Source organism: Babesia bovis, chromosome 2, assembly GCF_000165395.2.
Source record: "Babesia bovis T2Bo chromosome 2, whole genome shotgun sequence".
Classification (NCBI taxonomy): Eukaryota; Apicomplexa; class Aconoidasida; order Piroplasmida; family Babesiidae; genus Babesia; species Babesia bovis.
In genome coordinates, this window is record NC_010574.1 from 1,425,354 (window position 1) to 1,446,082 (window position 20,729).

General features: G+C 44.0%; 17 protein-coding genes across 17 annotated transcripts; 6 read left to right on the top strand and 11 right to left on the bottom strand.

The window, feature by feature from the left end:
* The first annotated feature begins 73 nt into the window (after positions 1 to 73).
* BBOV_II006320 (pre-mRNA processing ribonucleoprotein (Prp31) C terminal domain family protein) lies at positions 74 to 1,811 on the top strand. The gene is made up of 10 exons (XM_051767406.1): positions 74 to 83; positions 119 to 343; positions 378 to 593; positions 628 to 741; positions 780 to 830; positions 865 to 1,218; positions 1,253 to 1,439; positions 1,474 to 1,554; positions 1,588 to 1,668; positions 1,703 to 1,811. The coding sequence occupies exons 1-10, from the start codon at positions 81 to 83 to the stop codon at positions 1,807 to 1,809; spliced, it is 1,419 nt and encodes a 472-aa protein (XP_051623196.1). The 5' UTR covers positions 74 to 80; the 3' UTR covers positions 1,810 to 1,811.
* Positions 1,812 to 1,813: 2 nt separating this feature from the next.
* Positions 1,814 to 2,124, bottom strand: BBOV_II006330 (NEDD8). Its single transcript, XM_051767876.1, has 3 exons — positions 2,019 to 2,124; positions 1,944 to 1,982; positions 1,814 to 1,909 (listed from the first exon to the last, which is right to left on the bottom strand). Exons 1-3 carry the CDS (start codon positions 2,119 to 2,121, stop codon positions 1,818 to 1,820), a joined length of 234 nt encoding a protein of 77 aa, XP_051623197.1. The 5' UTR covers positions 2,122 to 2,124; the 3' UTR covers positions 1,814 to 1,817.
* Positions 2,125 to 2,126: 2 nt separating this feature from the next.
* BBOV_II006340 (peptidyl-prolyl cis-trans isomerase cyclophilin-type family protein) lies at positions 2,127 to 3,687 on the bottom strand. Its single transcript, XM_001610102.2, has 9 exons — positions 3,550 to 3,687; positions 3,447 to 3,515; positions 3,348 to 3,413; positions 2,967 to 3,216; positions 2,488 to 2,933; positions 2,391 to 2,452; positions 2,327 to 2,356; positions 2,221 to 2,289; positions 2,127 to 2,184 (listed from the first exon to the last, which is right to left on the bottom strand). The coding sequence occupies exons 1-9, from the start codon at positions 3,584 to 3,586 to the stop codon at positions 2,134 to 2,136; spliced, it is 1,080 nt and encodes a 359-aa protein (XP_001610152.2). The 5' UTR covers positions 3,587 to 3,687; the 3' UTR covers positions 2,127 to 2,133.
* Positions 3,688 to 3,744: 57 nt separating this feature from the next.
* On the bottom strand, positions 3,745 to 5,702 carry BBOV_II006350 (uncharacterized protein). Its single transcript, XM_051767004.1, has 2 exons — positions 3,965 to 5,702; positions 3,745 to 3,930 (listed from the first exon to the last, which is right to left on the bottom strand). The coding sequence occupies exons 1-2, from the start codon at positions 5,675 to 5,677 to the stop codon at positions 3,772 to 3,774; spliced, it is 1,872 nt and encodes a 623-aa protein (XP_051623198.1). The 5' UTR covers positions 5,678 to 5,702; the 3' UTR covers positions 3,745 to 3,771.
* A 141-nt stretch (positions 5,703 to 5,843) lies between these two features.
* Positions 5,844 to 6,948, bottom strand: BBOV_II006360 (proliferating cell nuclear antigen (pcna) family protein). The gene is made up of 2 exons (XM_001610104.2): positions 6,495 to 6,948; positions 5,844 to 6,414 (listed from the first exon to the last, which is right to left on the bottom strand). The coding sequence occupies exons 1-2, from the start codon at positions 6,826 to 6,828 to the stop codon at positions 5,954 to 5,956; spliced, it is 795 nt and encodes a 264-aa protein (XP_001610154.1). The 5' UTR covers positions 6,829 to 6,948; the 3' UTR covers positions 5,844 to 5,953.
* Positions 6,949 to 7,128: 180 nt separating this feature from the next.
* Positions 7,129 to 9,161, top strand: BBOV_II006370 (uncharacterized protein). Its single transcript, XM_001610105.2, has one exon. It carries the CDS (start codon positions 7,169 to 7,171, stop codon positions 9,119 to 9,121), a length of 1,953 nt encoding a protein of 650 aa, XP_001610155.1. The 5' UTR covers positions 7,129 to 7,168; the 3' UTR covers positions 9,122 to 9,161.
* Positions 9,162 to 9,223: 62 nt separating this feature from the next.
* On the top strand, positions 9,224 to 10,079 carry BBOV_II006380 (Thioredoxin family protein). The gene is made up of 2 exons (XM_001610106.1): positions 9,224 to 9,456; positions 9,492 to 10,079. The coding sequence occupies exons 1-2, from the start codon at positions 9,294 to 9,296 to the stop codon at positions 10,001 to 10,003; spliced, it is 675 nt and encodes a 224-aa protein (XP_001610156.1). The 5' UTR covers positions 9,224 to 9,293; the 3' UTR covers positions 10,004 to 10,079.
* Positions 10,080 to 10,248: 169 nt separating this feature from the next.
* BBOV_II006390 (YlqF_related_GTPase family protein) lies at positions 10,249 to 12,342 on the bottom strand. The gene has a single exon (XM_001610107.2). It carries the CDS (start codon positions 12,325 to 12,327, stop codon positions 10,294 to 10,296), a length of 2,034 nt encoding a protein of 677 aa, XP_001610157.1. The 5' UTR covers positions 12,328 to 12,342; the 3' UTR covers positions 10,249 to 10,293.
* Positions 12,343 to 12,349: 7 nt separating this feature from the next.
* BBOV_II006400 (Mitotic checkpoint regulator MAD2B-interacting family protein) lies at positions 12,350 to 13,373 on the top strand. Its single transcript, XM_001610108.2, has 4 exons — positions 12,350 to 12,916; positions 12,952 to 13,013; positions 13,048 to 13,195; positions 13,231 to 13,373. The coding sequence occupies exons 1-4, from the start codon at positions 12,395 to 12,397 to the stop codon at positions 13,336 to 13,338; spliced, it is 840 nt and encodes a 279-aa protein (XP_001610158.1). The 5' UTR covers positions 12,350 to 12,394; the 3' UTR covers positions 13,339 to 13,373.
* Positions 13,374 to 13,404: 31 nt separating this feature from the next.
* On the bottom strand, positions 13,405 to 14,531 carry BBOV_II006410 (uncharacterized protein). The gene is made up of 2 exons (XM_001610109.2): positions 14,295 to 14,531; positions 13,405 to 14,257 (listed from the first exon to the last, which is right to left on the bottom strand). The coding sequence occupies exons 1-2, from the start codon at positions 14,496 to 14,498 to the stop codon at positions 13,427 to 13,429; spliced, it is 1,035 nt and encodes a 344-aa protein (XP_001610159.2). The 5' UTR covers positions 14,499 to 14,531; the 3' UTR covers positions 13,405 to 13,426.
* Positions 14,532 to 14,654: 123 nt separating this feature from the next.
* Positions 14,655 to 15,876, top strand: BBOV_II006420 (Mitochondrial carrier family protein). Its single transcript, XM_001610110.2, has 4 exons — positions 14,655 to 14,789; positions 14,824 to 15,405; positions 15,545 to 15,660; positions 15,695 to 15,876. Exons 1-4 carry the CDS (start codon positions 14,744 to 14,746, stop codon positions 15,854 to 15,856), a joined length of 906 nt encoding a protein of 301 aa, XP_001610160.1. The 5' UTR covers positions 14,655 to 14,743; the 3' UTR covers positions 15,857 to 15,876.
* BBOV_II006425 (uncharacterized protein) lies at positions 15,483 to 16,425 on the bottom strand. The gene has a single exon (XM_051767486.1). It carries the CDS (start codon positions 16,233 to 16,235, stop codon positions 15,861 to 15,863), a length of 375 nt encoding a protein of 124 aa, XP_051623796.1. The 5' UTR covers positions 16,236 to 16,425; the 3' UTR covers positions 15,483 to 15,860.
* A 93-nt stretch (positions 16,426 to 16,518) lies between these two features.
* On the top strand, positions 16,519 to 17,611 carry BBOV_II006430 (14-3-3 domain containing protein). Its single transcript, XM_001610111.1, has 3 exons — positions 16,519 to 16,707; positions 16,747 to 16,829; positions 16,864 to 17,611. Exons 1-3 carry the CDS (start codon positions 16,632 to 16,634, stop codon positions 17,473 to 17,475), a joined length of 771 nt encoding a protein of 256 aa, XP_001610161.1. The 5' UTR covers positions 16,519 to 16,631; the 3' UTR covers positions 17,476 to 17,611.
* Positions 17,612 to 17,670: 59 nt separating this feature from the next.
* BBOV_II006440 (U3 small nnucleolar RNA-associated family protein) lies at positions 17,671 to 18,427 on the bottom strand. Its single transcript, XM_001610112.2, has 6 exons — positions 18,420 to 18,427; positions 18,318 to 18,385; positions 18,227 to 18,280; positions 18,042 to 18,190; positions 17,847 to 18,007; positions 17,671 to 17,811 (listed from the first exon to the last, which is right to left on the bottom strand). Exons 1-6 carry the CDS (start codon positions 18,420 to 18,422, stop codon positions 17,674 to 17,676), a joined length of 573 nt encoding a protein of 190 aa, XP_001610162.1. The 5' UTR covers positions 18,423 to 18,427; the 3' UTR covers positions 17,671 to 17,673.
* A 52-nt stretch (positions 18,428 to 18,479) lies between these two features.
* Positions 18,480 to 19,004, bottom strand: BBOV_II006450 (uncharacterized protein). The gene is made up of 2 exons (XM_001610113.2): positions 18,688 to 19,004; positions 18,480 to 18,650 (listed from the first exon to the last, which is right to left on the bottom strand). Exons 1-2 carry the CDS (start codon positions 18,994 to 18,996, stop codon positions 18,498 to 18,500), a joined length of 462 nt encoding a protein of 153 aa, XP_001610163.1. The 5' UTR covers positions 18,997 to 19,004; the 3' UTR covers positions 18,480 to 18,497.
* An 89-nt stretch (positions 19,005 to 19,093) lies between these two features.
* On the bottom strand, positions 19,094 to 19,731 carry BBOV_II006460 (putative Histone H2A). The gene is made up of 2 exons (XM_001610114.2): positions 19,541 to 19,731; positions 19,094 to 19,500 (listed from the first exon to the last, which is right to left on the bottom strand). The coding sequence occupies exons 1-2, from the start codon at positions 19,629 to 19,631 to the stop codon at positions 19,106 to 19,108; spliced, it is 486 nt and encodes a 161-aa protein (XP_001610164.1). The 5' UTR covers positions 19,632 to 19,731; the 3' UTR covers positions 19,094 to 19,105.
* A 207-nt stretch (positions 19,732 to 19,938) lies between these two features.
* BBOV_II006470 (putative Trafficking protein particle complex subunit 5) lies at positions 19,939 to 20,728 on the bottom strand. Its single transcript, XM_001610115.2, has 6 exons — positions 20,638 to 20,728; positions 20,512 to 20,600; positions 20,295 to 20,476; positions 20,205 to 20,257; positions 20,099 to 20,170; positions 19,939 to 20,056 (listed from the first exon to the last, which is right to left on the bottom strand). The coding sequence occupies exons 1-6, from the start codon at positions 20,710 to 20,712 to the stop codon at positions 19,955 to 19,957; spliced, it is 573 nt and encodes a 190-aa protein (XP_001610165.2). The 5' UTR covers positions 20,713 to 20,728; the 3' UTR covers positions 19,939 to 19,954.
* Between the last annotated feature and the right edge of the window lies 1 nt (position 20,729).

Genomic DNA, 20,729 nt, shown 5'->3' on the forward strand with positions numbered 1-20,729 from the left:
ATAGTCGCTATCAGTGTGTAAGGTCAACCCAATGGAAACTAGGTATAATCATGGATCAATACTAACAAATATCGCACAAAATGGTAGGAACATATCATAAAGCACTATGTAACCACAGGCTTCCCTAGTCGATTCGTTTTTAGATGACCTTGAGGAACTAGAGCGAGAAGAGGAAGAAAGCGAACGTGCAGAGAACAATAGGACCCAGATATCGGAACTATGCGAATCGGATGATGATGCTCCCATTATAGACGCCGTGGAGGAGTATTTTTCCTCAGTTAGTAACCCGCACTTTGTCTTCTCAAAGAAGGTCAATGACCCCAAGCTAAACGGGTTACTGGAGGTAAGTACCTAGACGCATAGCACAATCGATACAGAAAGTAAGGCAGCTTGCACTGGAGAAGGATTGGAGCCACTCCGAATTGACATTGATAGAGGAATGCAACCAGGCGGTACAAGAGATTGACAATGAAATTATAAACATATACAACTATGTCAGAGATATCTACTCGAAAAGGTTCCCCAAACTGGAGTCTATTGTGTACTCCCCTTTGGACTACATCGCAGTTGTTAGGAGAGCACAAAATGAAATGGTACTACATAGCTAGTGGCAATCATTGGTTTCAGGACTTCACAAAGGTCACTCTAAGTGACATCTTGCCAAATACCATGGTCATGGCAATTACAGTGGCGGCAACCACTTCATCGGGGTCATACCTGTCATCACATGTACTAAAAGAGGTGTGTTGCATCCCCGTTGAACGTGATCATTAACACAGGTACTTGCAGCGTGTAACGAGGGGATGATACTGGCAGACTTCAGGAATGACGTAAGTCTAGCTGCAGTGCCATAATATGCACCAGATATTGGTATACCTAGAAACACGAATGGCGCTTTTGGCGCCAAATGTCAGTGCGATCATTGGCACTGCCCTTGCAGCCAGGTTGATCACGCAGGCTGGTGGGCTGACCACGCTGGCCAAAATGCCATCGCAGAATATAATGCTCGTTGGGGGCAACAGGAAGGGTACAGTGGTACCAGGGGTAATATACTCCTGCGATATCATACAAAACGCACCTTCGGCGGTGAAGCACCGCGCTGTAAAGCTAGTATCGGGGAAATTGTCACTTGCAGCCAAGATTGATATGTTCAAGGAAGCCACAGACGGAAGTATGGGCGCGGAATATCGCAATATGATAGAGCAGGCATTGCAGAAGGTATGTAGCTATGTATACTAGTGAATTGTTACAGGCACAGGAGCCACCACCAGCACCTCTAAAGAAATCACTGCCGGTACCCGAAGAACGCAAGTCCACCAAACGTGGAGGAAAACGATTAAGAAAGGCTAAGGAAAGACTAGCAGTCAGCGAGTTTAGGAAGTATGCAAATAGACTAAAGTTTGGAGAGGAAGCAGAAGAGGAATATGGCCTCGAAAGTGGTATGTCTAGTCGATGACAGATAACGCATCACAGGTGATGGCTTCGGAATGCTAGGAAAACATACAGGATATGGAAAGCTAAGATTGCAACATAAACAGCAGAAACTACAATTGCGTAAGTTTAGCAGATTGAATGATATTCGCGCAGCGAAGAAACGGCAAATAGCAATACAAAGCAGCGGCGCCACCAATGGAATGTCGTCATCACTAGTGTTCACACCACTACAAGGTAAGTGGTCTTGACAAAACCCAATCATACATAGGCATCGAGTTGTGTAACCCAGAGGCGGCAAAACCAGCGCCAAAGAAAAAAAATGCAATCCTAGACAACTCGGGAGGATTCTTCAAAGTTGGCAATAATGCCAAGTAGATCAGCACCTAGCCACCGCGAAGTTGGAGAACCATGTGGATGGTAGAGCCGGGAATAACCTTGTAGTCACGAAGTGTTAACTCGTCGCTCAAATGACGGCCTAGATATAATGTATATACCTATGACATACCCACCAGAATAAATTAAACGCATTTGACGGAGATCAAATGATGCTGAGGTAATCATGTGTATCGATGGCAACAACATACGCTCATTTTCATGGATGCTGCGCTTAACCTGAGCTATAGTGTCACCAGGCTCAAAGTCAAATGGTACACGCTGACCACTCAATGTCTTGATTAAAACTTGCATTTTATATACACACTACCAGCGCGAACTGTCTAAATTGTCCCCCGTGGTGTGACCCTTCTGACGCTAGGAATCGTCATATACACACTGCAATCAACACACCTTACGCTTCAAATTGGCAATGAACTCTAAGCGGTTGTCCTTGTCACCCAGAGGGTCAAACACAGTCAGCTGTAACCTGATGTGCCGAGCAAAAACATAAACACACCGTATCCTTCCCAGCGTCGGCTTCGTATGCCTATAGACATTTTTACAGTACTCCATAAACAAACCTTCACGGAATCAACGGAAAATTGTAATTTCCGACCGGCAAACCAAGATCCGTCAGCAAGGTCTACCAACGGTGAACGTTCCACTAGACAAACGTACCCTCATCGGTTTCAGTACCTTCCTTGGATAAAAGCGAGGTATTCCTAGATATCTCGGACAGTCGCTTGGTAAATTGGGTAAACCGTGCCATTGTATCCGTTTTACTGCCACTTTTACGTTGCTCCTTGCGTGTCAAGTACTTGACACCGTCGTGGCCAACGATACCAACTTTGTCGCCACGACGCAATTCAGATTCCAGTAACGCTATTTCACGCTTACGATCGTTTGCAGTTCCCTGCTCCACAGGCACTGGCATATCAACACTGTGGTCACTGCTAGAGCCCTCATCCTCACTGGGTTCGGAAACATGCTCCACAGTGACGCTCTCCCGAGAGAGCTTCGGATCAGATAGTAGCTCGTGGGCACTTTTCACACGTGGCAATGCCACAGTGGCTTTTTCCTCATCACTGTAACCACCATCGTCAAAAGAAAGTAAGCATTTCTTCCTGTGATCATATAAAACAATGCTGAAGACCTACTTCACAGCACTAGGCGCTGGTTTAACGGGGACGTCCTCTTCATCAGTCAGCTCGGAATGGGCGATTAATCGGGGTTGGATATCAGGAAATGGGTTATTCACAACCTCAACATGTGTTATGCGAGGTGGGTTTTTAGGACGGTCGGTATTGGGATTAACCTCGGATTGGCCAATCTTAATTAAGTTGTAAACAGTGTTCCCCTCTATCTTCCCAAATAAAGTGTACTTGCCATTCAAACAGTCAGCGCGTTCTGAAATAGATATTGTAATGCAATGGATATACCAAGTGGGTCAACTATGAGAACATAATAGACAGGTGACTATGTCCCGTAGATCAGTGATGACATAAGATAGCATAAAACGGACTGCAGTAGTCACTTACCTAATGTAATGAAAAACTGACTGCCATTGGTACGTTTGCCACCAGTGTTTGCCATGCCAACAAGGCCTGTTAAATATATACAGTTTCTATATTGCCTACCGCGATAACGGAACTTAAGTCTAGATACAATCTCATTCTCGAAGCATTCTCCATAGATAGATTCACCTCCTATAGCACATAAATAACTGGACTACTAAAATACCGTGACCAGTTCCTGTAGGATCGCCGGTTTGTACCATAAATTGAGGGATTATGCGATGAAAGATGCAGTTGTTGTAGTAACCCTCAAGACACAACTGCACAAAGTTCCGAACGGCCAAAGGACATTGCGAACTCCAAAGACGAACGTCAAGCTCACCCTCACTGGTGTGTAGAATCACACGACCGCGACATGGAGGCTCAAGAGTATACACCTCAGACATTACTATCGAGTTACTTTATTAGAACTAGCTGCATTAACGCCACGACGTAAACGAATGTCATTTATAGTACGCGACTGAGCACGAATCTGATACCCGTCAGAAAAACCATACAAAAATAAATCACTATCATTGTCTATCATACGCTCGCTTATAGGCATCGACTGAAAAATATGTATCCAGAAACAATAAACTCACCCCGTTGTTGTATACTAATATGATATCACGCATGTCCATACCAAACAACTTGGAGCACAGCATCTTCACGTCCATCACAGTTGTCGACAATGGTAGCCTACGCTTGACTGCGGGCTTCAAAAAGCTGTCAGAGTCGCCATCGGGGATCAACGACACCTCAACTGATCGAATGGCTGATGTTGAAGCAGTACTCTGGCCAGGGTCACGAGAGCCATGAATAGCAGATAAACGACTCAAATGCGATATCGGAAGTCCAACGTGAGCGTTGGTGTCATCAAAAACAGCACGACCGCTGTGCTCAAGAGTGATGTAGTAACGCTCAGCATTGATGCGATCGAATTTATTAATCTCAACACCGTTAAGGACCTCCAGGTTGGGGAATATGGCAATCAATACCTGACGATCGAGGCTGTCAAAAGTATCACTAGTCTTGTTACCCAGTGTACAGTGGTTAAACCTTAATACACGTAACCCCTGGAATAAAACAGATAACTCACAAACGGTCTTCCAGTCGTAGATGTAGTTGTCATCCAAATAGAGCTCACGTAAATGAGTATACGCATCACGATTACCACCACTTAGCTGCATCCCAGCGGTGTATATAGATAGCTGGGAACGAGTAGCAGGGTCCATGCAAACGTTAGATAGCTTGTTATTGGATAGAACCAACTTGGTCAAGCTTTTAGACGAACTTACCAAGTTGAGTACAGACCACCAGTTCCATATATAATTTTCACTGCAATCCAGAGATGATAGGTGCAATGTTTCCATGAAAGTTGGCAACTCGGTAAAAGCGTTGTTACACAGAACAAGGGTGTCAAGCGATGGTAATCCATTGAGTAGTATCTCAAGGTCAGATGACGATACCATAGTCCTGGATAGTACAAGCGTTTTTAGTTTATCGGATACAATAGGGCCCTTATTTGTTGATATCAAGTTGCCACTCAGGTTCAAGGTTGATGTACGTGGGATCAATGATAGAACTTTACGTACGAAATCCCAGTCATAGATTAAATTGTACGATAGGTTAATATCACGCAAACGAGTAAACTTATATTCACTGCAATCACCCAAATGTGATATCCGACGGCGTTCAAGTCCCAAACTGACTAAATTAGAAGTGTCACTGAAAAATGAAAGTGCATCTGAACGACCTACAAACTCATGACCAATTTGACCCGCGCCATGAGGAGTCTTGTCTAAAGTATCCGCATTCTCAACGTCATCGCAGACGTAACAGTCATATATAGCAGATGAAAGTGATATCCCAGTGTCAACCTTAGATGCCTCAACAAAGGAGCACGTACTGCCACCATAGTTACGAACCATACTCTCAGCAGGAGTCATCCATATATTATCACGAATCCAGTCGTTACCATGGTCTATATAGACGTTATATACCTCTGCTATAGCACGCTGAAATGCCAGAGCTAGCCTAGGAGAAAAGTAAAAGGTGCCATCAACAGTGCCATTATGGTTACCAAATCGGAAAATGTCCCATTCAACACCAATAACACTTATTTCATCGGTTTCCAGATCTGATTCGGGCTCGGAAACGCCGTCAAGTGAACCCTTGCAAGAATCGCCATGGTCATAGCGGTTTAATACAGACCTAGGGACCTTACCCTGCCAAAGTACTGAACACACCCGGCCTAAAATAGTAACACGTTGATTAATATCAACACTAGAGCAACCGGTTACCATAGATTCCATTGTAAATTAAACGGACACAAACAATGTGTACACAACAGCGGCGCCACTTCAGCACAGACATGTCTAAAAACTGCGTAGACATAACAAGACGTGCGGTATGCAGGTGTAACTATATCAAAAATATATAAATACCAACTTAATGCGATGTGTATCTAAATCCTTGAAATGTAAGCAACAATATCGCTCTAGTCACAAAAGGGTTCAATCCATATATCCAATAAAAAATGGGCATACCAGTTTCCAGAGAAACTACAGCCCATATTAAAAGCAATATCGTCAATCCTCAATGTTAGGAGCTAAATAAAAGTTGATAAAAGAGTCACCGTCATTCATAGCCAAAGAATCAGCAAAGTTGAATTTCACACTCAATGGGATCCCAGCAGATAGATTAATGGATACATCCTGAGCCAAGGCAGTGGCCTTGGAAAATAATACCAAATAACGTGTAGCAAACATCTGCGATAAAGGCTCAGTGGACATTACACGAACGTCACCAACACCGTCGTGGAATGTCTTGGATGCCTTAATGCCGTCACCCTCAGCCTCAAGCTTAATCACGTCCTTGTTCATGGATATAACGACAGTGTCACCAATGGAATGTAAATACTTGGCAAATTCCTGGAAACGACGAGAGTTCATTACACATTTACACGTGTACTCACAGTCGGGAATGTCCAAATGCTCACGCTCAACGTCAATCATCTTCACCTGAGCCTCCAAAGCATCGCTCTCAGCCTCTGGAAAATTGTCGTAACCACAAACAAAACAAAGCACACACAATGGAATACTGCAGATACCTATGCATACAAAAACTTACCATCGTAACCGCCAGCCTCAATGATACGAACAAATAAAACAGGGTCCTCACTGTCGTCACCACGAGCAAGGTATATCACACTCTTCTCACGAACAACAGCCAATATCTTCAACATAAAAGATATATTCAAACCCAAAGTACAGGGGGTATCGCAACGATAAAGCTGGAAGAAATCTGGAGCTAGACAAAGGTGAATCAACGATATGTGACTGTTGTCCATAGCTTGCATGGATAGACCATCCTCGGAACAGTCAATGCTGACATCGTTGCATATCTCACGTAAAGCCTCAAAGAGACGACGTAAAAACATACCATCCAAACGACATTCAAACATCGTGACGTAGTACTAACACACAACTAGACACACTAACGAGATTGGATATATAACCGACCCAACAGTAAAGAAACACTATATATACACAATGTGTTATGAAATATAAGCTAGAGAAGCTAAAATATGCTCTAGATAAACCAAAAAATAAGGTAATTGAACCCCCACACCAGGGGTTATTAATATTGCGAATATAACAATATGTACGCTAGCTAACACATTAATACCATGCCAGAAACAAGAGCAACAACTGGCCAATTTGTTGCTGATAGTATCTGATGAAGGCACGAACCAGGAATCTCTAACGCCCAGCCAAGGCTCTAGGCAACGTACAAACGAAAATATGGAGTGTATAATACAAGCAGTGGTTGAAGAGCCCTCAGGAGCTAATACGGAATACATACGCCTCTACGATGCGCGGAAGCGGCATCTGGGCATGCCAGTTAGGATCAAATGGACGTTTTCCCAAGGCTTCAGAGCTATCGCGAGGGCTTTTCTACCAATAGAGTCTATATGGGATAATATGGTTCAGCTGTTTGAGTCATATTACTTAGCAGCAGAAAGACCAGCTCTGCTGGATATGCAAACAACACTCAACGCGTTGGTACAGTCTATACTGACAGGACTGAAGTATACATACAGACTGTGCAGATGTACCTCATCAAGGTACAGGCGCGCTATCGCATCAATATCGCTAGACAATGCAACTGAACTGGGCACGAAGAAAATTGTATTCAAATATGGATACTTCGGCCATGGATTGGATATAAAAGTAGGCATGAAGAGTAATGGAGTACTTATCGCAGAAGCACTTGATCAAGGTAGTATCAATGTATCATACGAAAAAGTGGTACATCGGGGGTTACTGCAGCTGACAAGAGCTTACGAAACACCAATGGAAACAACATCTCACGCATTAGGATTCGATAATGGGCATGCAGATGCCAATAGATTTATTACCTGTGTCTCCATGGACCCAATGCCATGCTTCGGGAGTACTATACTGCTATGTTACTCAACAGGGGAAGCAGAAATATGGAAAGAAAGCGTTTCAATGACAGAGCTTAGGGAGGCGCTTTGCGAAGCTGTGGCACAATGCAAGTTGCAAGGTTACCCGTTCTATTGCGCATTCAGCCCAGCTGGAGAGCTTGCTGTTGTGCTCACAACTGAGAATATGTACATAATGGAGTGGAATGGATCTGCATTGACAGGTATTAAACTGGTAAATGGCACATCAGCAGATATCTGGACAAGGCCTACATCCAACGTCCTGGCAGCTGAATGGCTGAATATACATGAAATACTGAGTCTAACGGATCATGGTGAGTTGTGGCTCTCCAGGAGAGGTGAGATGGGCTACTGGCAAAGAATCACACAGTATATACTCAGGGAGTCCTTACCACAGGATGTGGGAATTACCACCTGGATAAGTAGGATGCAGTACGATACCAGGGGGCTGCTCTACCTAAAGATGTATGGTACCGACCAACTGCTACAACTGAAGTGGGATAAAACGCCGTTACCAGAGTTAATAAGCGTTGAACTGCCACCCAGAGAGAGCGGGACTAGACTTAAAACAAATGCCCAAAAAAGTGATAGTGTACCAGTAGCTGATTTTGCAATTGAACAGCATTCGTCAATCATGGCAGTGGTCATCAGTGACAGGTCTATGGTGTACGTATACACGTACCCCAACCCAAAGTTCATGCACGCCGTAGGACCACCGAAACCACACCTCAAAGTAGGAGGATTGAAGTTTGTAACAGCAGGGAATAACACTAACCCAAATGCATACTTAGCTATCAAATGGGTGGAAATAGGAATTGAAACATTCAAGCAAAGGCATGACTATGATATAGACCATAGAATTGAACGGAAACATGAACAATGCGCAAGAGTCACTGTATTGTACGCAATCAATACAATACACACGCCGCAAAAAGATTGGAGTGAACAGTCACTTGCAGATATACTCTCAGAAAGCGATGTCACAATGTATCCCATCAAACATAAACAAACATTCCTAAGAAGACATGGACTAGGTGTACCGGAACCAGTACCAAGATTAAGCGTGTTCAGACCCAACTTCCCAGATAAAATTCCAGGAGGAACACAAAATAATGTCATGTTCAGAGATGCTTTCGCACAAAGGAGACATATATTCAACAAACACGCTACAAATACGGACTTAGGAACTACTGGAATATCGCAAAGAAGCCTAGACAAGGATCTACACCCAGAGACGCCAGTATACTCAATGGAAGAGTTCGCCCGCAGGAAAAGAGCGACGTTCTAGTAACAACGCAATGTCTAATTGTAATCTAACCAATAGTCGCTGTTTGAGGTGGGGGTTCCACAACGCTCCGCGACGCTGCAGAGAATAGGCACTATAACACGTCATTCTAATATAACTAACGTTAACAATCAGATGTGTAGCATATAAAGATAAACTGCAGTCGAATTTAGCCATGAAGGTCGTTTTATCCATCGTGGTCGCTGTATGCACCGTTATGGGCGTTCAAGCCGATCAAGTAACAAACGTAAAAGTTAACGCCGAAGCAAGTGCCGTTGTACAGTTAACTGACTCCAATTTCGAAAAGCTAACCCAGGCCAGCACTGGAGCCACCACCGGTAAGACATTTACCTTGTTAAACATACACACACAGGACCATGGTTCGTCAAATTCTACGCTCCCTGGTGCTCACACTGTAGGCAAATGGCACCAGCATGGGAAAGACTCGCTAAAGAGCTTAAAGGTGTAGTGAACGTAGCAGATTTGGATGCTACACGCGCACCAAATGTAGCAAAGAGATTCGCCATCAAGGGATACCCAACACTGCTACTTATCGACAAGGGACGTATGTACCAATACAAAAACGGAGATAGAAGCACCGAGAAACTAGCAGCATTCGCCACCAACGATTACAAAAAGGCACTTTCTAACCCAGTACCTGCGCCGTTGACCTTCGTAGGAGTAACAATCGACTTCTTCGTAACAGGAACACAGGAAGCACAACGCATCTATGATGTAGCCTTCAGAGGATTCTTTGTTATCAGCACATTTGCATTCCTGGGAGGTATACTCATGGGAATGGTCATCGCTGTCATTGCATTATCCAAAGGTAACTCAACAGCACATGGCAACAAAAGCCCAAGGAACGCCCGCAAGCAGGATTAAACATTTAATTAACAACTAATAACATGCTGAAATATTTCTAAAAATAAACTCTTTGGTGTGATTTTTAACGTTGCGCAAAATGAGTGCTTTTGAATAGGAACTAGTGGCGTTGGTGTATCAATACTGTTTTGTAACCCTGCTAACATGGGTCTAGAATTGTAATCAAGTGCCACACTAATATATACAATGACTGGATGCTATACCCCAAGTGTATAGTTGCAAAGAATCTATGTATTGATGTTGGCCTATAGTGAATCTAGGATATGACAAAAAAGCAATACTATACATTATCATTTGTCCTTCAATCGTAGCTTCTTGCGTGCAAATGGAATGGCGTCAAAGGGCATCAACGGCTCACGCATATACACCCCAACGCCAGAACATGTCTCTATACAAATACTAAGCTCCAAAGCACCAGCTAATGCAATGAAACCCAGGCCTTTGAAACATAAGTCAGACGTAGCATGGTCCCAGCCACTGCCGACAACATTAACCTGATGTCTAGTGGTATCTACCCGATTAGGCAACACATGTTTCCTTATGTCGTCCACCGAGCCTTCGAGAGGCCCCTCCCGATCTGACGTGTTGCTCTCATCCGATGTCAATATACCATCTTCACACTCCGTGCCATAAAATATACGGGCATCACCAAATGGTGATTTAGAAAGAAACTGAGCAATACGATTAGTACGAACAACTGCAACCTTAACACGCTTAGAAAAGTAAGGGGTAAAAAACCAAGGACGACCTTTAGTAACATCGATGCGTACAAATGGGCCTATCAACAAACTGCTGCCACAAGCTACACGAAGTGGTTTAGCAGCACCCAAAGAAGCAGGTACAGCCATCTTCAACTCATCGGGAGTCAAATAGGATGTGAAGGCATTAGGAACAACTATACCAGGAGTGTCATACATCTCAAACCCAGGACCCGTGTCAATGCGTAACGGCCTTAAAGTAGTACCCGGCACCACGCTAGTCGATAACAAGGCACGCTTAGAAGCAGCGATATCAGACTTGCGTTCATCCGAACACGATACCAAATTTGATAAACGATTGATAAACGTTGATTTGCCAGTATTTGTAGCACCAACGAAGAATATCTTGCTGCGCCTCCGGTAAGCGTCGTCCAATAGAACACTTAGAAATAAATTAACACCAGAACCGGTACGCGAGCTCAATAAAAATATGTGACGTGGTTTAAGACCTAAATCGGGAGCACGTGATTTAACATAGCGGTGTACATAAGCTATCAAACGCTTACGACTGTGAGGTGGAAGCAAGTCAACCTTGTTCAGTACTATGTAAAAATGGCTATCAGAAGTCCGCTGAGCACGACGTGATGCTATGAGCTCTGCTAAACCATCTTCAAAATGTATATCCAACGCATCTAACATATAGACAACAGTTACGTTCCTAGTGGCATTCAGAGAAAGCGCATTGCGAATTATAGCAACAGTCTCCCGAGCGGCATCCGTGGCATCAGCGCCAACAGCGATGTCTGAATTGTTAAAAATTAAACCGCTACTCATACTGGAACAACGACGACATCGAGCGTGACCACCAGATTCACGAATGGAGGCCATCACTAAAGGGTCAATGTAACCAGGAGATTGCAAGTTCCCACTTTGTAAACGAATGCCACAACCAATGCAAGTAGAAGCATCAGTAGCAATGTCAAATTGCTGTACCAGGTTTTTCCAAGCGTCGCCACTCGGTTTCACACGGGGTTCCTCCAATGAGGCAATGAGTTCCTTCATATTAGGGCCTTCCATACGCTCACGCCTGAGCTCGGCTTGAGCGATGCCCACCATCTCCTCATTACTGATGTCATCAACCAACTCGCCACTGTTGCGGTATCGATTGGCATCGGATCCCCAATGAGTAGCGGCAAGTAAGGTATCATCGACGTCGGAACTAAAAGGGATGTCTGTGCATTCATCTCCATATTGACTGCGATATTTGTCAGCGTCACTGAGAACAGGCGATGCAGTGTCTGATAGGGCTGAATCATCTAGGGATTCCTTGGTCACGGACCCTGGAGATATGTCTCCTGAAATCTTGTGAATGGAGGCATAGGAACCACCCAAACCACGGTCTACATGTATCTCAGGAGATTCAGTGTCCGATATGTCCAAGTCGCCCTCTAACTCCGATATTCGCTGGAGGATATCAGGAGTTAAAGGCGACCTTCCATGCCTATTGTGACGAATGGCACGTGAAAATGCTAAATGTAACCCACTGTCAACAGTATAACGACTACCCAAGGCTGATGCTAGACTGGAGAATAAGGAAACAGATGTAAGGGTTATATTGATACACATTAGCTTAAAGTGACCTACACACCTCAAACACCATGACAGAGCATATCGCAACTTAGAAACACACAAAATGGATTGGATACAATCAGCATTGAATCAATCTGATAGTAGCGATGAAGAAGATGTGGAATCCTCATTAGTAGCCCCGGAAAATGCAAATCCAGTGCAACTCAATCGCGATGTTAACCTGGAAACTAGTAATGACGATATACAGACAGATAGAGGTTCCGTGTCCACGGAGAGTGCTAATACATTGCCAGGAGGACCTATGTTCACTATAGCAACAGCTACAAGGAAAGTAGATGACTTCACCAAAGCTGAGCATATCAAAATCAATCTACCAACGGATGACCTGTTGCAACAAAGTGAACAAACACCAATATCGCAAACGAATGCCAGCAAAACCACTAATCACGCTCCACCTAAAATCATAACGGCAAATGACTTGGAAGCTACCTCATCACTAGTTGAAGATACCGAAACGAATATACAAGAACCCGAAATTACAACATCAATGGATACACTAGAAATCATGCAAAGATTTAACATGATGCATAGCGATTCTAAAGTTAAAGCACCCAAACGAGGAGATGTAGGTTCTATTGCACAAGGATTACATAGTTACAGTGGTTTGGAGGTAATATAAAGATAACGGAAATACACGCAGACGACCTGCGAATGGGTAGCACGTAAGTATAGATGAAACGTGATATCAGCACTCAGAGAGAAAAATGCCAGATACTCCACCTCAAAAGCAGCGTTGCTAGAAGGAAGAACTGCTTTTAAAGCACCCACAAGGCAACTTGAAACAGATGATGGACATGTGCTGACATCAAATGTATTGAGGAAAACATCTAAACGTAAACATCAGGTAGGATACATATAATAGACTCAAAATCGTAACAGATAAGCTGGTTAGCAGCAGATGCACAAGAACGTGAGCTGGAGCTACTAGAACGTACTGCACAAGCACGTAAAACTAAACATGAAACACAAATGAAATACGGTTGGTAGTAATACTACACCGTGAACTCAACATTTTTAATGTACATATGTAGCCACCTAGGATATGTATTATCAAAAAACCTTAAGATACTGCGATTTATGGCATAGGCATCGGAAGAGGTGGCATGAAACCTTGAGAAGGCGGCATGCCCATGCCACCAGGAGGGTAGAATGGACCTGCACTATCCAGAGGACCCGGAGGTGGCATACCATAAGAGTAACTAGGAGGTGCAGGCCGATACCCAGATGGATTGCTATACGATGCACGACGAGTGCGAGTAAAATAATTCTTTCGTGGACGACGAGGGCTATAGTAACGCGATAACAAGCTCCGCGAAGTGCTGCGAGGGAAGTACCACGAAACGTGGAAGTAAAACATATCCATTAAACGGGCATTCTTGGCATCTCGAATGTATATGCGACGACGCATGTAGTCATAAGCGTCAATGTCCAGGAACTTAACCATATATATCGGTGGCATCTCCTTAGACAACTCCTCATAAGTGAAAATGTCATAAGTGGACTCGTCAATGTACGACGACATGTACGTCCGTAATGTACCAATAAGTTCAGTACTTGGCAAATGACGTGATGTATCAAATACACGGAATAACATATACATCGATGCCTTCATTTCATCAGTGGTATTGCCAGCGCCAGGGTAAGATGAAGTGGACCAGTTGCTACCCGATAGGTCAATACTCCTAAATGAGTTGGTCGACGTAGCATCGCCAGCGAGTTCATCCTCATCATTGTTGTCCACAGCACTGGAATGTGCATAATCCAGAGCCTTATCTCCAACCTCTACATTGTCAGTTGAGACTGTGGAATCATCTTGATATTCAGAGTCTGGAGAGGCATTGTCTTCCTCTGGATTGGATGCAGTCACGACCTCTGTTGTAACAGTAGATTTTGATTTGGGCCTGGCCTGCATAGTGTCATCATGTCTAAATCAAACAAAATACCAAAATTGACGTAAATCGAGTTCCATGTCCATTGAAACGTGAAGTATCACTAAATGTGTAAGCTTCAAGTGAATGTGGAGCACGGAATCCAGTGTTGTACAATGAACTAGATATATGGATACCAGAATTACCACACCTAAATGCAACAATAGTTCGCAAGAATAACAATAAATGTAAATATATCAATGTGGCGACCAACGCCATAATCAACTATACGTTTCTCGTACATTATAATCTAGACAGGAAGCTATAGCTACATACATACGCACACCATAATACCGTTCGTTCAAGGGAACCATGGGGGATTGCCATGTAACTACAATAGGATAACACATATAGTTTCACTCGCTTACACATTTTAATAAACACATAGATAGTATCTGTACCGCGCGAAACAGTGTTGATTCGGCGCGCATGAGGCCAGCAGTGTCCTCGCAAAACTTGGACTAATGGAATCCGATGACGCAACCCCTTTGAATTTCGATGAATGGAATGGTGGGTCTATATGTATTCTAGTAATGGTGCCCAGGAGATTGTACACTATGGCAGCATGCCATCTGCGGAAGTGCAGCTGGAGTCATGGAGCATACACTCCTGTTCCCACTGGATACACTGAAAACAAGACTACAATGCGGATGGTGTAACCAAGAACGTAAAACTATAGCTTCTGTGTTAGAACGGGGGTTTGGTGCGTGCTCCCTGAGTCCTCCGCAAACAAGAATATACGGACAACTATACAGAGGATGTAATATAATGGCCGTAGGATGTATACCAGCACACGTGCTGTACTTCACAGCATACGAAGTATTGAAAAAAGTGGTAAACGTGCCCATGGCAGGAGCTATCGCCACCGTATGCCATGATGCAATATTGACCCCGGCTGACGTTATTAAACAGCGCCTTCAAGTAGGATCGTATCGCAATTCATTCCACTGCGTAGCACAAATCATGCGCTACGAGGGTATCAAGTCATTTTATCGCAGTTTGCCAGTGGCACTATTCATGAACATGCCATACAACGCAGTCTTGGTAGGCATCAATGACTTCTTGCTAAATCGCCACCCCGGAGGGGCCAATAACCGCAGCATCCGAACTTACTTCCTATATGCAGGTAAGTAGATATATAACTAAACCCGGTAGCGTGTATATGAAAATATGTGATTGCGATAATTATGTGTCAATGTTAACTGTGGATATGCCCTCATTATCGGCCTTGAATGCCGACAAAGTTGGCTGCTAATTTATCACAGGCATCGGAGGAGCTGTGGCAGGAGCTATTACTAACCCAATCGATGTCATCAAAACACATATGCAGACGCAACAGTGCTACCGAAAGGACAAAGATCCAAGTAGACCTGTATATACCGTAAGTTGTGCTATATATACTATATAACGCGCAGAACCCAGCAAACACAGCTCTCGCATTATATCGAGAGTATGGATTCCGCATCTTCTGGAGAGGTACCGTTACACGAATGTGTATATGTCTCCCGGCAGCAGCCATATCATGGGGAACGTACTCAACACTAAAAAACGCATTCCGCAATTTTAATAACGGGTGACATACTATAGCTTAATCACGCCACTATCTAACGCGCGCTTGACACCTGCGATAACCTCAAGGGTAGCCTCATCACTGGGCTTTAAAAACTCGCCAGGCTTCTTAGGCTTAGAGCCCTTGGCTTTCCCAGGACCGTTAGCCTTAACGACCTTGTGCGATTTGGTACGCTTAGCACGTAAAGCATTTGCAACACGAGCTGCATCCTCAATAGAAGTTGCCTTGCGACGTTCAATCTCTGATACTAAACGACGAGGTAAACCGCGCTTGACTTTTGCAAGCTCTTGATATGCAGCAACGGGGTCAACGGATACAGAAGATACCGATGGGTCAGAGTGCCTTGAGACACCGGAAGCCACAGATGTGCGCGTACGTGGTGCCATAGTAACGCAATAAGTATAAGAAAATAAATGTAGACAGAGCTTATAACATATAGGAACAATGTGTAGACAACAGATAAATATACCCGTTGGAAGATGAATCAAGCCACACACTAGTACCAACTGTTACCATATTCAGTAACTAAATGCAAGCAAAAGGAGCATCGTGAATCGAGTCTCAACCTCAGCCAACGACAGCGTGAGAGCAACGTTAAAGCGCTGTGTGGCATCCCCACTGAGTCACTCGAGGAGGGTATCCATGTATCAACTCACAATACTGGAAAACGGGACGCCACACTCCGATTTTTACAGAAGCTGGTATTTTAAAGCGAAATAAAGCAGTAGACTCACAGGAATCTACACCAGCGTAGTACACTGTATAGGATTTAACACGTCAAAATGGCCGAAGAGATCACACAGCGCCTGAAGCTTACCTGCAGCGCCAAGCTCGCAGAACAGGCGGAACGTTACGATGGTAATTCAATTACACATTTGAAGTAGTCATACGACTTAGAAATGGCTGATGCCATGAAGGCATTGGTGGAAACTTGCATCACCGGTAAAGAGGAACTGACCGTTGAAGAGCGTAACCTACTCGTAAGTCAGTGTAACAATTCTTGATACCATCCAGTCTGTCGCATACAAGAACGCTGTGGGATCCAGACGCGCTTCATGGCGTATTGTCAGTGGCGTTGAGCAGAAGGAAGCCAGCAAGAACAACGTCGTCCAGCAGAATCTGGCTGCGACGTACAGACTCAAAATTGAAAAGGAACTGACACAAATATGTTCCAACATATTGACATTGCTCAACGACCGTTTGATTCCAGCCACCACCGATAGCGAGAGCCAGGTGTTCTACCACAAGATGAAGGGTGACTACTACCGCTACATCAGCGAGTTCTCATGTGATCAGGAGAAGGCCCAGGCATCTGCATCGGCCAAGGAGTCTTACCAAAAGGCTACTGAGATCGCAGAAACTGAATTGAAGTCAACCCATCCCATCAGGTTGGGTCTTGCACTCAATTTCTCCGTGTTCTTCTACGAAATTCTCAACAAGCCTCATGAAGCCTGCGAAATGGCTAAACGCGCATTCGACGAGGCCATCACAGAGTTTGACAGTGTCAGCGAGGACAGTTACAAAGATAGCACACTTATCATGCAGCTGCTCCGCGACAACCTTACATTATGGGCAACCGACATCCAAAACGATGCCGTTGGAGACAAGCCCAAAGCAGAGGAGTAATGTAACCCCTGCCTAAATATACAAAAGAGATCTTAAACCTGGAGAAATACCGGACCCAGTAGCTCTCATAAAACAGAATAAAAAATATAGACACAGAGGCTATGTCCAGCAAGCTTGCCCTTAATGTAACAGCTAGGCAACCTAAAATTAAACAGAGTGCGCTTTAATTAGACACCAACTACAAATATTGATAAAAGTTCAACGTGAAGTGATAGACATGGGAATGCGCTCAATAGCATACTTGTGGTTAGCGACGTACATTATAGGCACACCAGGAATCCTACGAATGCGACGCTTCAAGTCGCGGTCGTTAGTAGCCACGATGTAACACTTGTGCTGAACATTTTTTAACCAGTAACAACAAAACATACAGTAGTCACACGCTCAACAATGCAGTCGTCCGCGTAAGTACCAGTGTGAACACAAGTAAGACGAGAAACACGAGGATCCTTCACTAGCTGTAGAGCTAATCTGTAACGGTGACCTAGCTTCTCAAGCTCAGCAATAACACAATCAGTGACACACACAATGCCTGGAAGATATTAGACAACCCTGATATAACATACACTTGGCAATTAGGCAGTCCAACATCCCCTTGTGGAGATCTAACTTGTTCTGAATAGAGGCATTCACAAAGTTAGTGTCAACGATAACTTGATATGGTGGCACGAGGTTCTCATTATAATTAAAGAACATGCCAGAGTGCACCTTAGGGCTGTGTATAGATGTACACAGAAACCTCCAAACCTACGCTTCAACCAGTGGTTCTACCTTGTCCTCCTTAACAATAGCCTTCACATTAGCACTGGAACAGGTGTTATGAGTGGAACAACAAAACCCACATTCGAGAATCCTTAGGGCTCATACGACGCTTAACCTCAGCAAACTTGCGAGTCTTCTTTGCCTTGCCCTAGAGAAATTGTGTAGTCATTTTTTTAACATACCATAATGTAAATTATGGGTGGCCAGTAAAATATAGACTGCCAAGCACTACCAAATGAAACAAGCACGTCGCGCGGGTACTAAAAATTGCGGTGTAAGCTCTTCAGACGACTAGATATGTCCCTTAATAAACCTTCATTGCTGTCATAACACTGAACGGCACACCTCTCCATAGAAACTGATGCTGATTCGGTATCACCTGAGCCCTTGCTCGAGTACTTTTCCACACAACGCTAACATGAATTATGCCATGTAAATATATACACATACCTTCTGGCAACTTAAAAGAGCATCCTGAAGCTGGTTCAACTCTGTCTGAACAGCATTACCAAAACGCTCCGGGCGTTCCTGGCACTGCTTAACACAGTCACCAATCTTCTCGAGATTATCGTCACCAGTGTCAAAACAACGCACACAACATTCAAAAGCGCCTTTCTGGAGAGGTAGGCTCATACGAGTTACCTCACCAAGCATGGCGTCCACCTCTTTCTGGAAGGCTTCCGCGCGTCCCATGAGACCCACGGAACTGCCAGAACTAGAGGACGATGCCCCGCTATCTGAAGAACTAAACCAACCCATCTAAACAAGATTACTAATAACAGTTTTAAATTTGTCGGGTAATCCACTGAAACTACGGCACACAGTGAAGCTCAGTCGGGAGGGCTAAAGCGCCTTCTAATAAATAGGCCTACACGCGACGTGGAGGTTGAGGCTGTGGAGGCTTAACAAGAACCTGAGGAGGAACCTTGTTCATCAAAGCCTTGTGAATGTGAGGAATGACACCACCACCAGCAATAGTAGCCTTGATCAATGTGTCCAACTCTTCATCACCCCTAATGGCCAACTGCAAGTGACGAGGAGTAATACGCTTGACCTTCAAATCCTTAGAAGCGTTACCAGCCAACTCCAACACCTCAGCAGTCAAATACTCCAAAATGGCACTGGTGTACACAGCAGCAGTGGAACCCACACGACCGTCAGCGGAAATGCGAGACTTGAGCATACGGTGAACCCTACCAACAGGGAACTGAAGACCAGCACGTGCAGCACGACTCATAGGAGTCTTCTTGCCCTTGCCAGCACCTAAAAGCAATATGACAAAACAGAAATAAAATAAACACACCAGCCTTGCCTTTACCACCCTTACCCAAACCGCCAACCTTACCACCTATCTTGCCACCAATTTTACCACCAATCTTGCCGCCGGCGTCCATTTTTATAATAAGCTACTTGGTACCCGAAATATGGCTAGTGGGATAGATAGCACACACGATGCAAATTTGTGTGAGATAAATGAAATTTGACGTGTAACGTTTAGTAATTATGCACACACGAATAGATGTGTAAAAATTACGTTTTAATTTAGAATGAATAATAGAACACCGTGCAGGATGCAAATAGCCAATTCACCACAGGAGGATACCACCCTACATATTACACCCCTCAGGCACCAATTTAACAAATAAAAATAAAGTGTGTTGAATCATAATATTGGTTAATTTTATTTTAGTATAATGTCATATAGGTGTCCAATAACCTAACATTCGCGATCAATCACACTCTGCTCAAATTGAATAAGAAGAGTTACGATATGAGCTTGGCTGCTATCTTGAATATTATACGCAGAGACAGTTGCAGGCTTCATATAAAATAAATTCCCAAAAGGTGCTATTCAACTTACAAATTCAGACCATCTCAATATTCCCTCAACTATGCCAGCCACAAAAGATGCGCAACTAGTGTGCTGAAGATCCTGCACTAATTTAATAGTTATATCTCATCTTTACCTTGGGTGTACTGATGTACTTGGTGATCTGCAGGTCGCCATCGTTGATCATATCTTAACAAGTGTGCAGCCATAATAGATTCACACTTACACTCACTAGGGTCGTCCTTGCCTTTTAGCAGGATTGCATGGTGATTGAAAAGATGCTTCCACACAGTTGTTGATATAAATGATAAAATAGACACTATGTTTGTGTAACGCTTGGTGCAACGCTCACGAGTGCTCAGCATCTCGAGAAGACGAGGTCCAATGTCTACTCCCAGCCCGTGAAGCCTGTAATGTGTCATATATTATCCCAGTGGACACACCGCTGTGTAAAGCTGGAATCACGCGTGGCAGTGTACATACAATACTGGACCATCTCACTGAATAAAAAGCAATAGGCACTCAAGCTAACCTAAACAAGGTGCACATTAGATATACAAATTATATACCTTCGTCTTAGGACGGACGAGAGGCTCGCCCAAAACGTGACGGACGGAAGGTCCGTCAGTACCACTAGCGTCCATCACACATAAGACAAGGA

Bases quoted from the DNA above. Each gene is read 5' to 3' on its own strand.
- BBOV_II006460 (XM_001610114.2), bottom strand. From the start codon at position 19,631: ATGGACGCCGGCGGCAAGATTGGTGGTAAAATTGGTGGCAAGATAGGT. The intron at 19,501-19,540 runs GTGTGTTTATTT...TATTGCTTTTAG, and splicing joins GGGTGGTAAAGGCAAGGCTG to GTGCTGGCAAGGGCAAGAAG.
- BBOV_II006430 (XM_001610111.1), top strand. From the start codon at position 16,632: ATGGCCGAAGAGATCACACAGCGCCTGAAGCTTACCTGCAGCGCCAAG. The intron at 16,708-16,746 runs GTAATTCAATTA...CATACGACTTAG, and splicing joins ACAGGCGGAACGTTACGATG to AAATGGCTGATGCCATGAAG. The intron at 16,830-16,863 runs GTAAGTCAGTGT...GATACCATCCAG, and splicing joins TTGAAGAGCGTAACCTACTC to TCTGTCGCATACAAGAACGC.
- BBOV_II006390 (XM_001610107.2), bottom strand. From the start codon at position 12,327: ATGTGTATCAATATAACCCTTACATCTGTTTCCTTATTCTCCAGTCTA.
- BBOV_II006350 (XM_051767004.1), bottom strand. From the start codon at position 5,677: ATGGAATCTATGGTAACCGGTTGCTCTAGTGTTGATATTAATCAACGT. The intron at 3,931-3,964 runs GTGAGTTTATTG...CATATTTTTCAG, and splicing joins TATTAGTATACAACAACGGG to TCGATGCCTATAAGCGAGCG.
- BBOV_II006420 (XM_001610110.2), top strand. From the start codon at position 14,744: ATGGAATCCGATGACGCAACCCCTTTGAATTTCGATGAATGGAATG. The intron at 14,790-14,823 runs GTGGGTCTATAT...AATGGTGCCCAG, and splicing joins GAATTTCGATGAATGGAATG to GAGATTGTACACTATGGCAG. The intron at 15,406-15,544 runs GTAAGTAGATAT...AATTTATCACAG, and splicing joins AACTTACTTCCTATATGCAG to GCATCGGAGGAGCTGTGGCA.
- BBOV_II006450 (XM_001610113.2), bottom strand. From the start codon at position 18,996: ATGGGTTGGTTTAGTTCTTCAGATAGCGGGGCATCGTCCTCTAGTTCT. The intron at 18,651-18,687 runs GTATGTGTATAT...AATTCATGTTAG, and splicing joins CTCTTTTAAGTTGCCAGAAG to CGTTGTGTGGAAAAGTACTC.
- BBOV_II006360 (XM_001610104.2), bottom strand. From the start codon at position 6,828: ATGTTTGAATGTCGTTTGGATGGTATGTTTTTACGTCGTCTCTTTGAG. The intron at 6,415-6,494 runs GTAAGTTTTTGT...ACAATTTTCCAG, and splicing joins TGAGGCTGGCGGTTACGATG to AGGCTGAGAGCGATGCTTTG.
- BBOV_II006330 (XM_051767876.1), bottom strand. From the start codon at position 2,121: ATGCAAGTTTTAATCAAGACATTGAGTGGTCAGCGTGTACCATTTGAC. The intron at 1,983-2,018 runs GTATGTTGTTGC...TGATTACCTCAG, and splicing joins CAGCATCCATGAAAATGAGC to CATCATTTGATCTCCGTCAA. The intron at 1,910-1,943 runs GTGGGTATGTCA...CATTATATCTAG, and splicing joins AATGCGTTTAATTTATTCTG to GCCGTCATTTGAGCGACGAG.
- BBOV_II006400 (XM_001610108.2), top strand. From the start codon at position 12,395: ATGGATTGGATACAATCAGCATTGAATCAATCTGATAGTAGCGATGAA. The intron at 12,917-12,951 runs GTAGGTTCTATT...ACATAGTTACAG, and splicing joins AAGCACCCAAACGAGGAGAT to TGGTTTGGAGGTAATATAAA. The intron at 13,196-13,230 runs GTAGGATACATA...AAATCGTAACAG, and splicing joins CATCTAAACGTAAACATCAG to ATAAGCTGGTTAGCAGCAGA.
- BBOV_II006470 (XM_001610115.2), bottom strand. From the start codon at position 20,712: ATGGACGCTAGTGGTACTGACGGACCTTCCGTCCGTCACGTTTTGGGC. The intron at 20,477-20,511 runs GTGTGTCCACTG...GACACATTACAG, and splicing joins GATTCCAGCTTTACACAGCG to GCTTCACGGGCTGGGAGTAG. The intron at 20,171-20,204 runs GTAAAGATGAGA...AAATTAGTGCAG, and splicing joins AGTACATCAGTACACCCAAG to GATCTTCAGCACACTAGTTG.
- BBOV_II006410 (XM_001610109.2), bottom strand. From the start codon at position 14,498: ATGGCGTTGGTCGCCACATTGATATATTTACATTTATTGTTATTCTTG. The intron at 14,258-14,294 runs GTATTTTGTTTG...GACACTATGCAG, and splicing joins CTCGATTTACGTCAATTTTG to GCCAGGCCCAAATCAAAATC.
- BBOV_II006440 (XM_001610112.2), bottom strand. The intron at 18,281-18,317 runs GTGGGTTTTGTT...CACCTGTTCCAG, and splicing joins AGCCCTAAGGATTCTCGAAT to TGCTAATGTGAAGGCTATTG. The intron at 18,191-18,226 runs GTAGGTTTGGAG...ATCTATACACAG, and splicing joins GTAGAACCACTGGTTGAAGC to CCCTAAGGTGCACTCTGGCA.
- BBOV_II006380 (XM_001610106.1), top strand. From the start codon at position 9,294: ATGAAGGTCGTTTTATCCATCGTGGTCGCTGTATGCACCGTTATGGGC. The intron at 9,457-9,491 runs GTAAGACATTTA...ATACACACACAG, and splicing joins CAGCACTGGAGCCACCACCG to GACCATGGTTCGTCAAATTC.
- BBOV_II006425 (XM_051767486.1), bottom strand. From the start codon at position 16,235: ATGGCACCACGTACGCGCACATCTGTGGCTTCCGGTGTCTCAAGGCAC.
- BBOV_II006340 (XM_001610102.2), bottom strand. From the start codon at position 3,586: ATGGTACAAACCGGCGATCCTACAGGAACTGGTCACG. The intron at 2,453-2,487 runs GTACGTTTGTCT...CACCGTTGGTAG, and splicing joins AGGTACTGAAACCGATGAGG to ACCTTGCTGACGGATCTTGG. The intron at 2,185-2,220 runs GTGTGTTGATTG...GACGATTCCTAG, and splicing joins TTGCCAATTTGAAGCGTAAG to CGTCAGAAGGGTCACACCAC.
- BBOV_II006320 (XM_051767406.1), top strand. The intron at 742-779 runs GTGTGTTGCATC...TCATTAACACAG, and splicing joins CATCACATGTACTAAAAGAG to GTACTTGCAGCGTGTAACGA. The intron at 1,669-1,702 runs GTAAGTGGTCTT...AATCATACATAG, and splicing joins AGTGTTCACACCACTACAAG to GCATCGAGTTGTGTAACCCA.
- BBOV_II006370 (XM_001610105.2), top strand. From the start codon at position 7,169: ATGGAGTGTATAATACAAGCAGTGGTTGAAGAGCCCTCAGGAGCTAAT.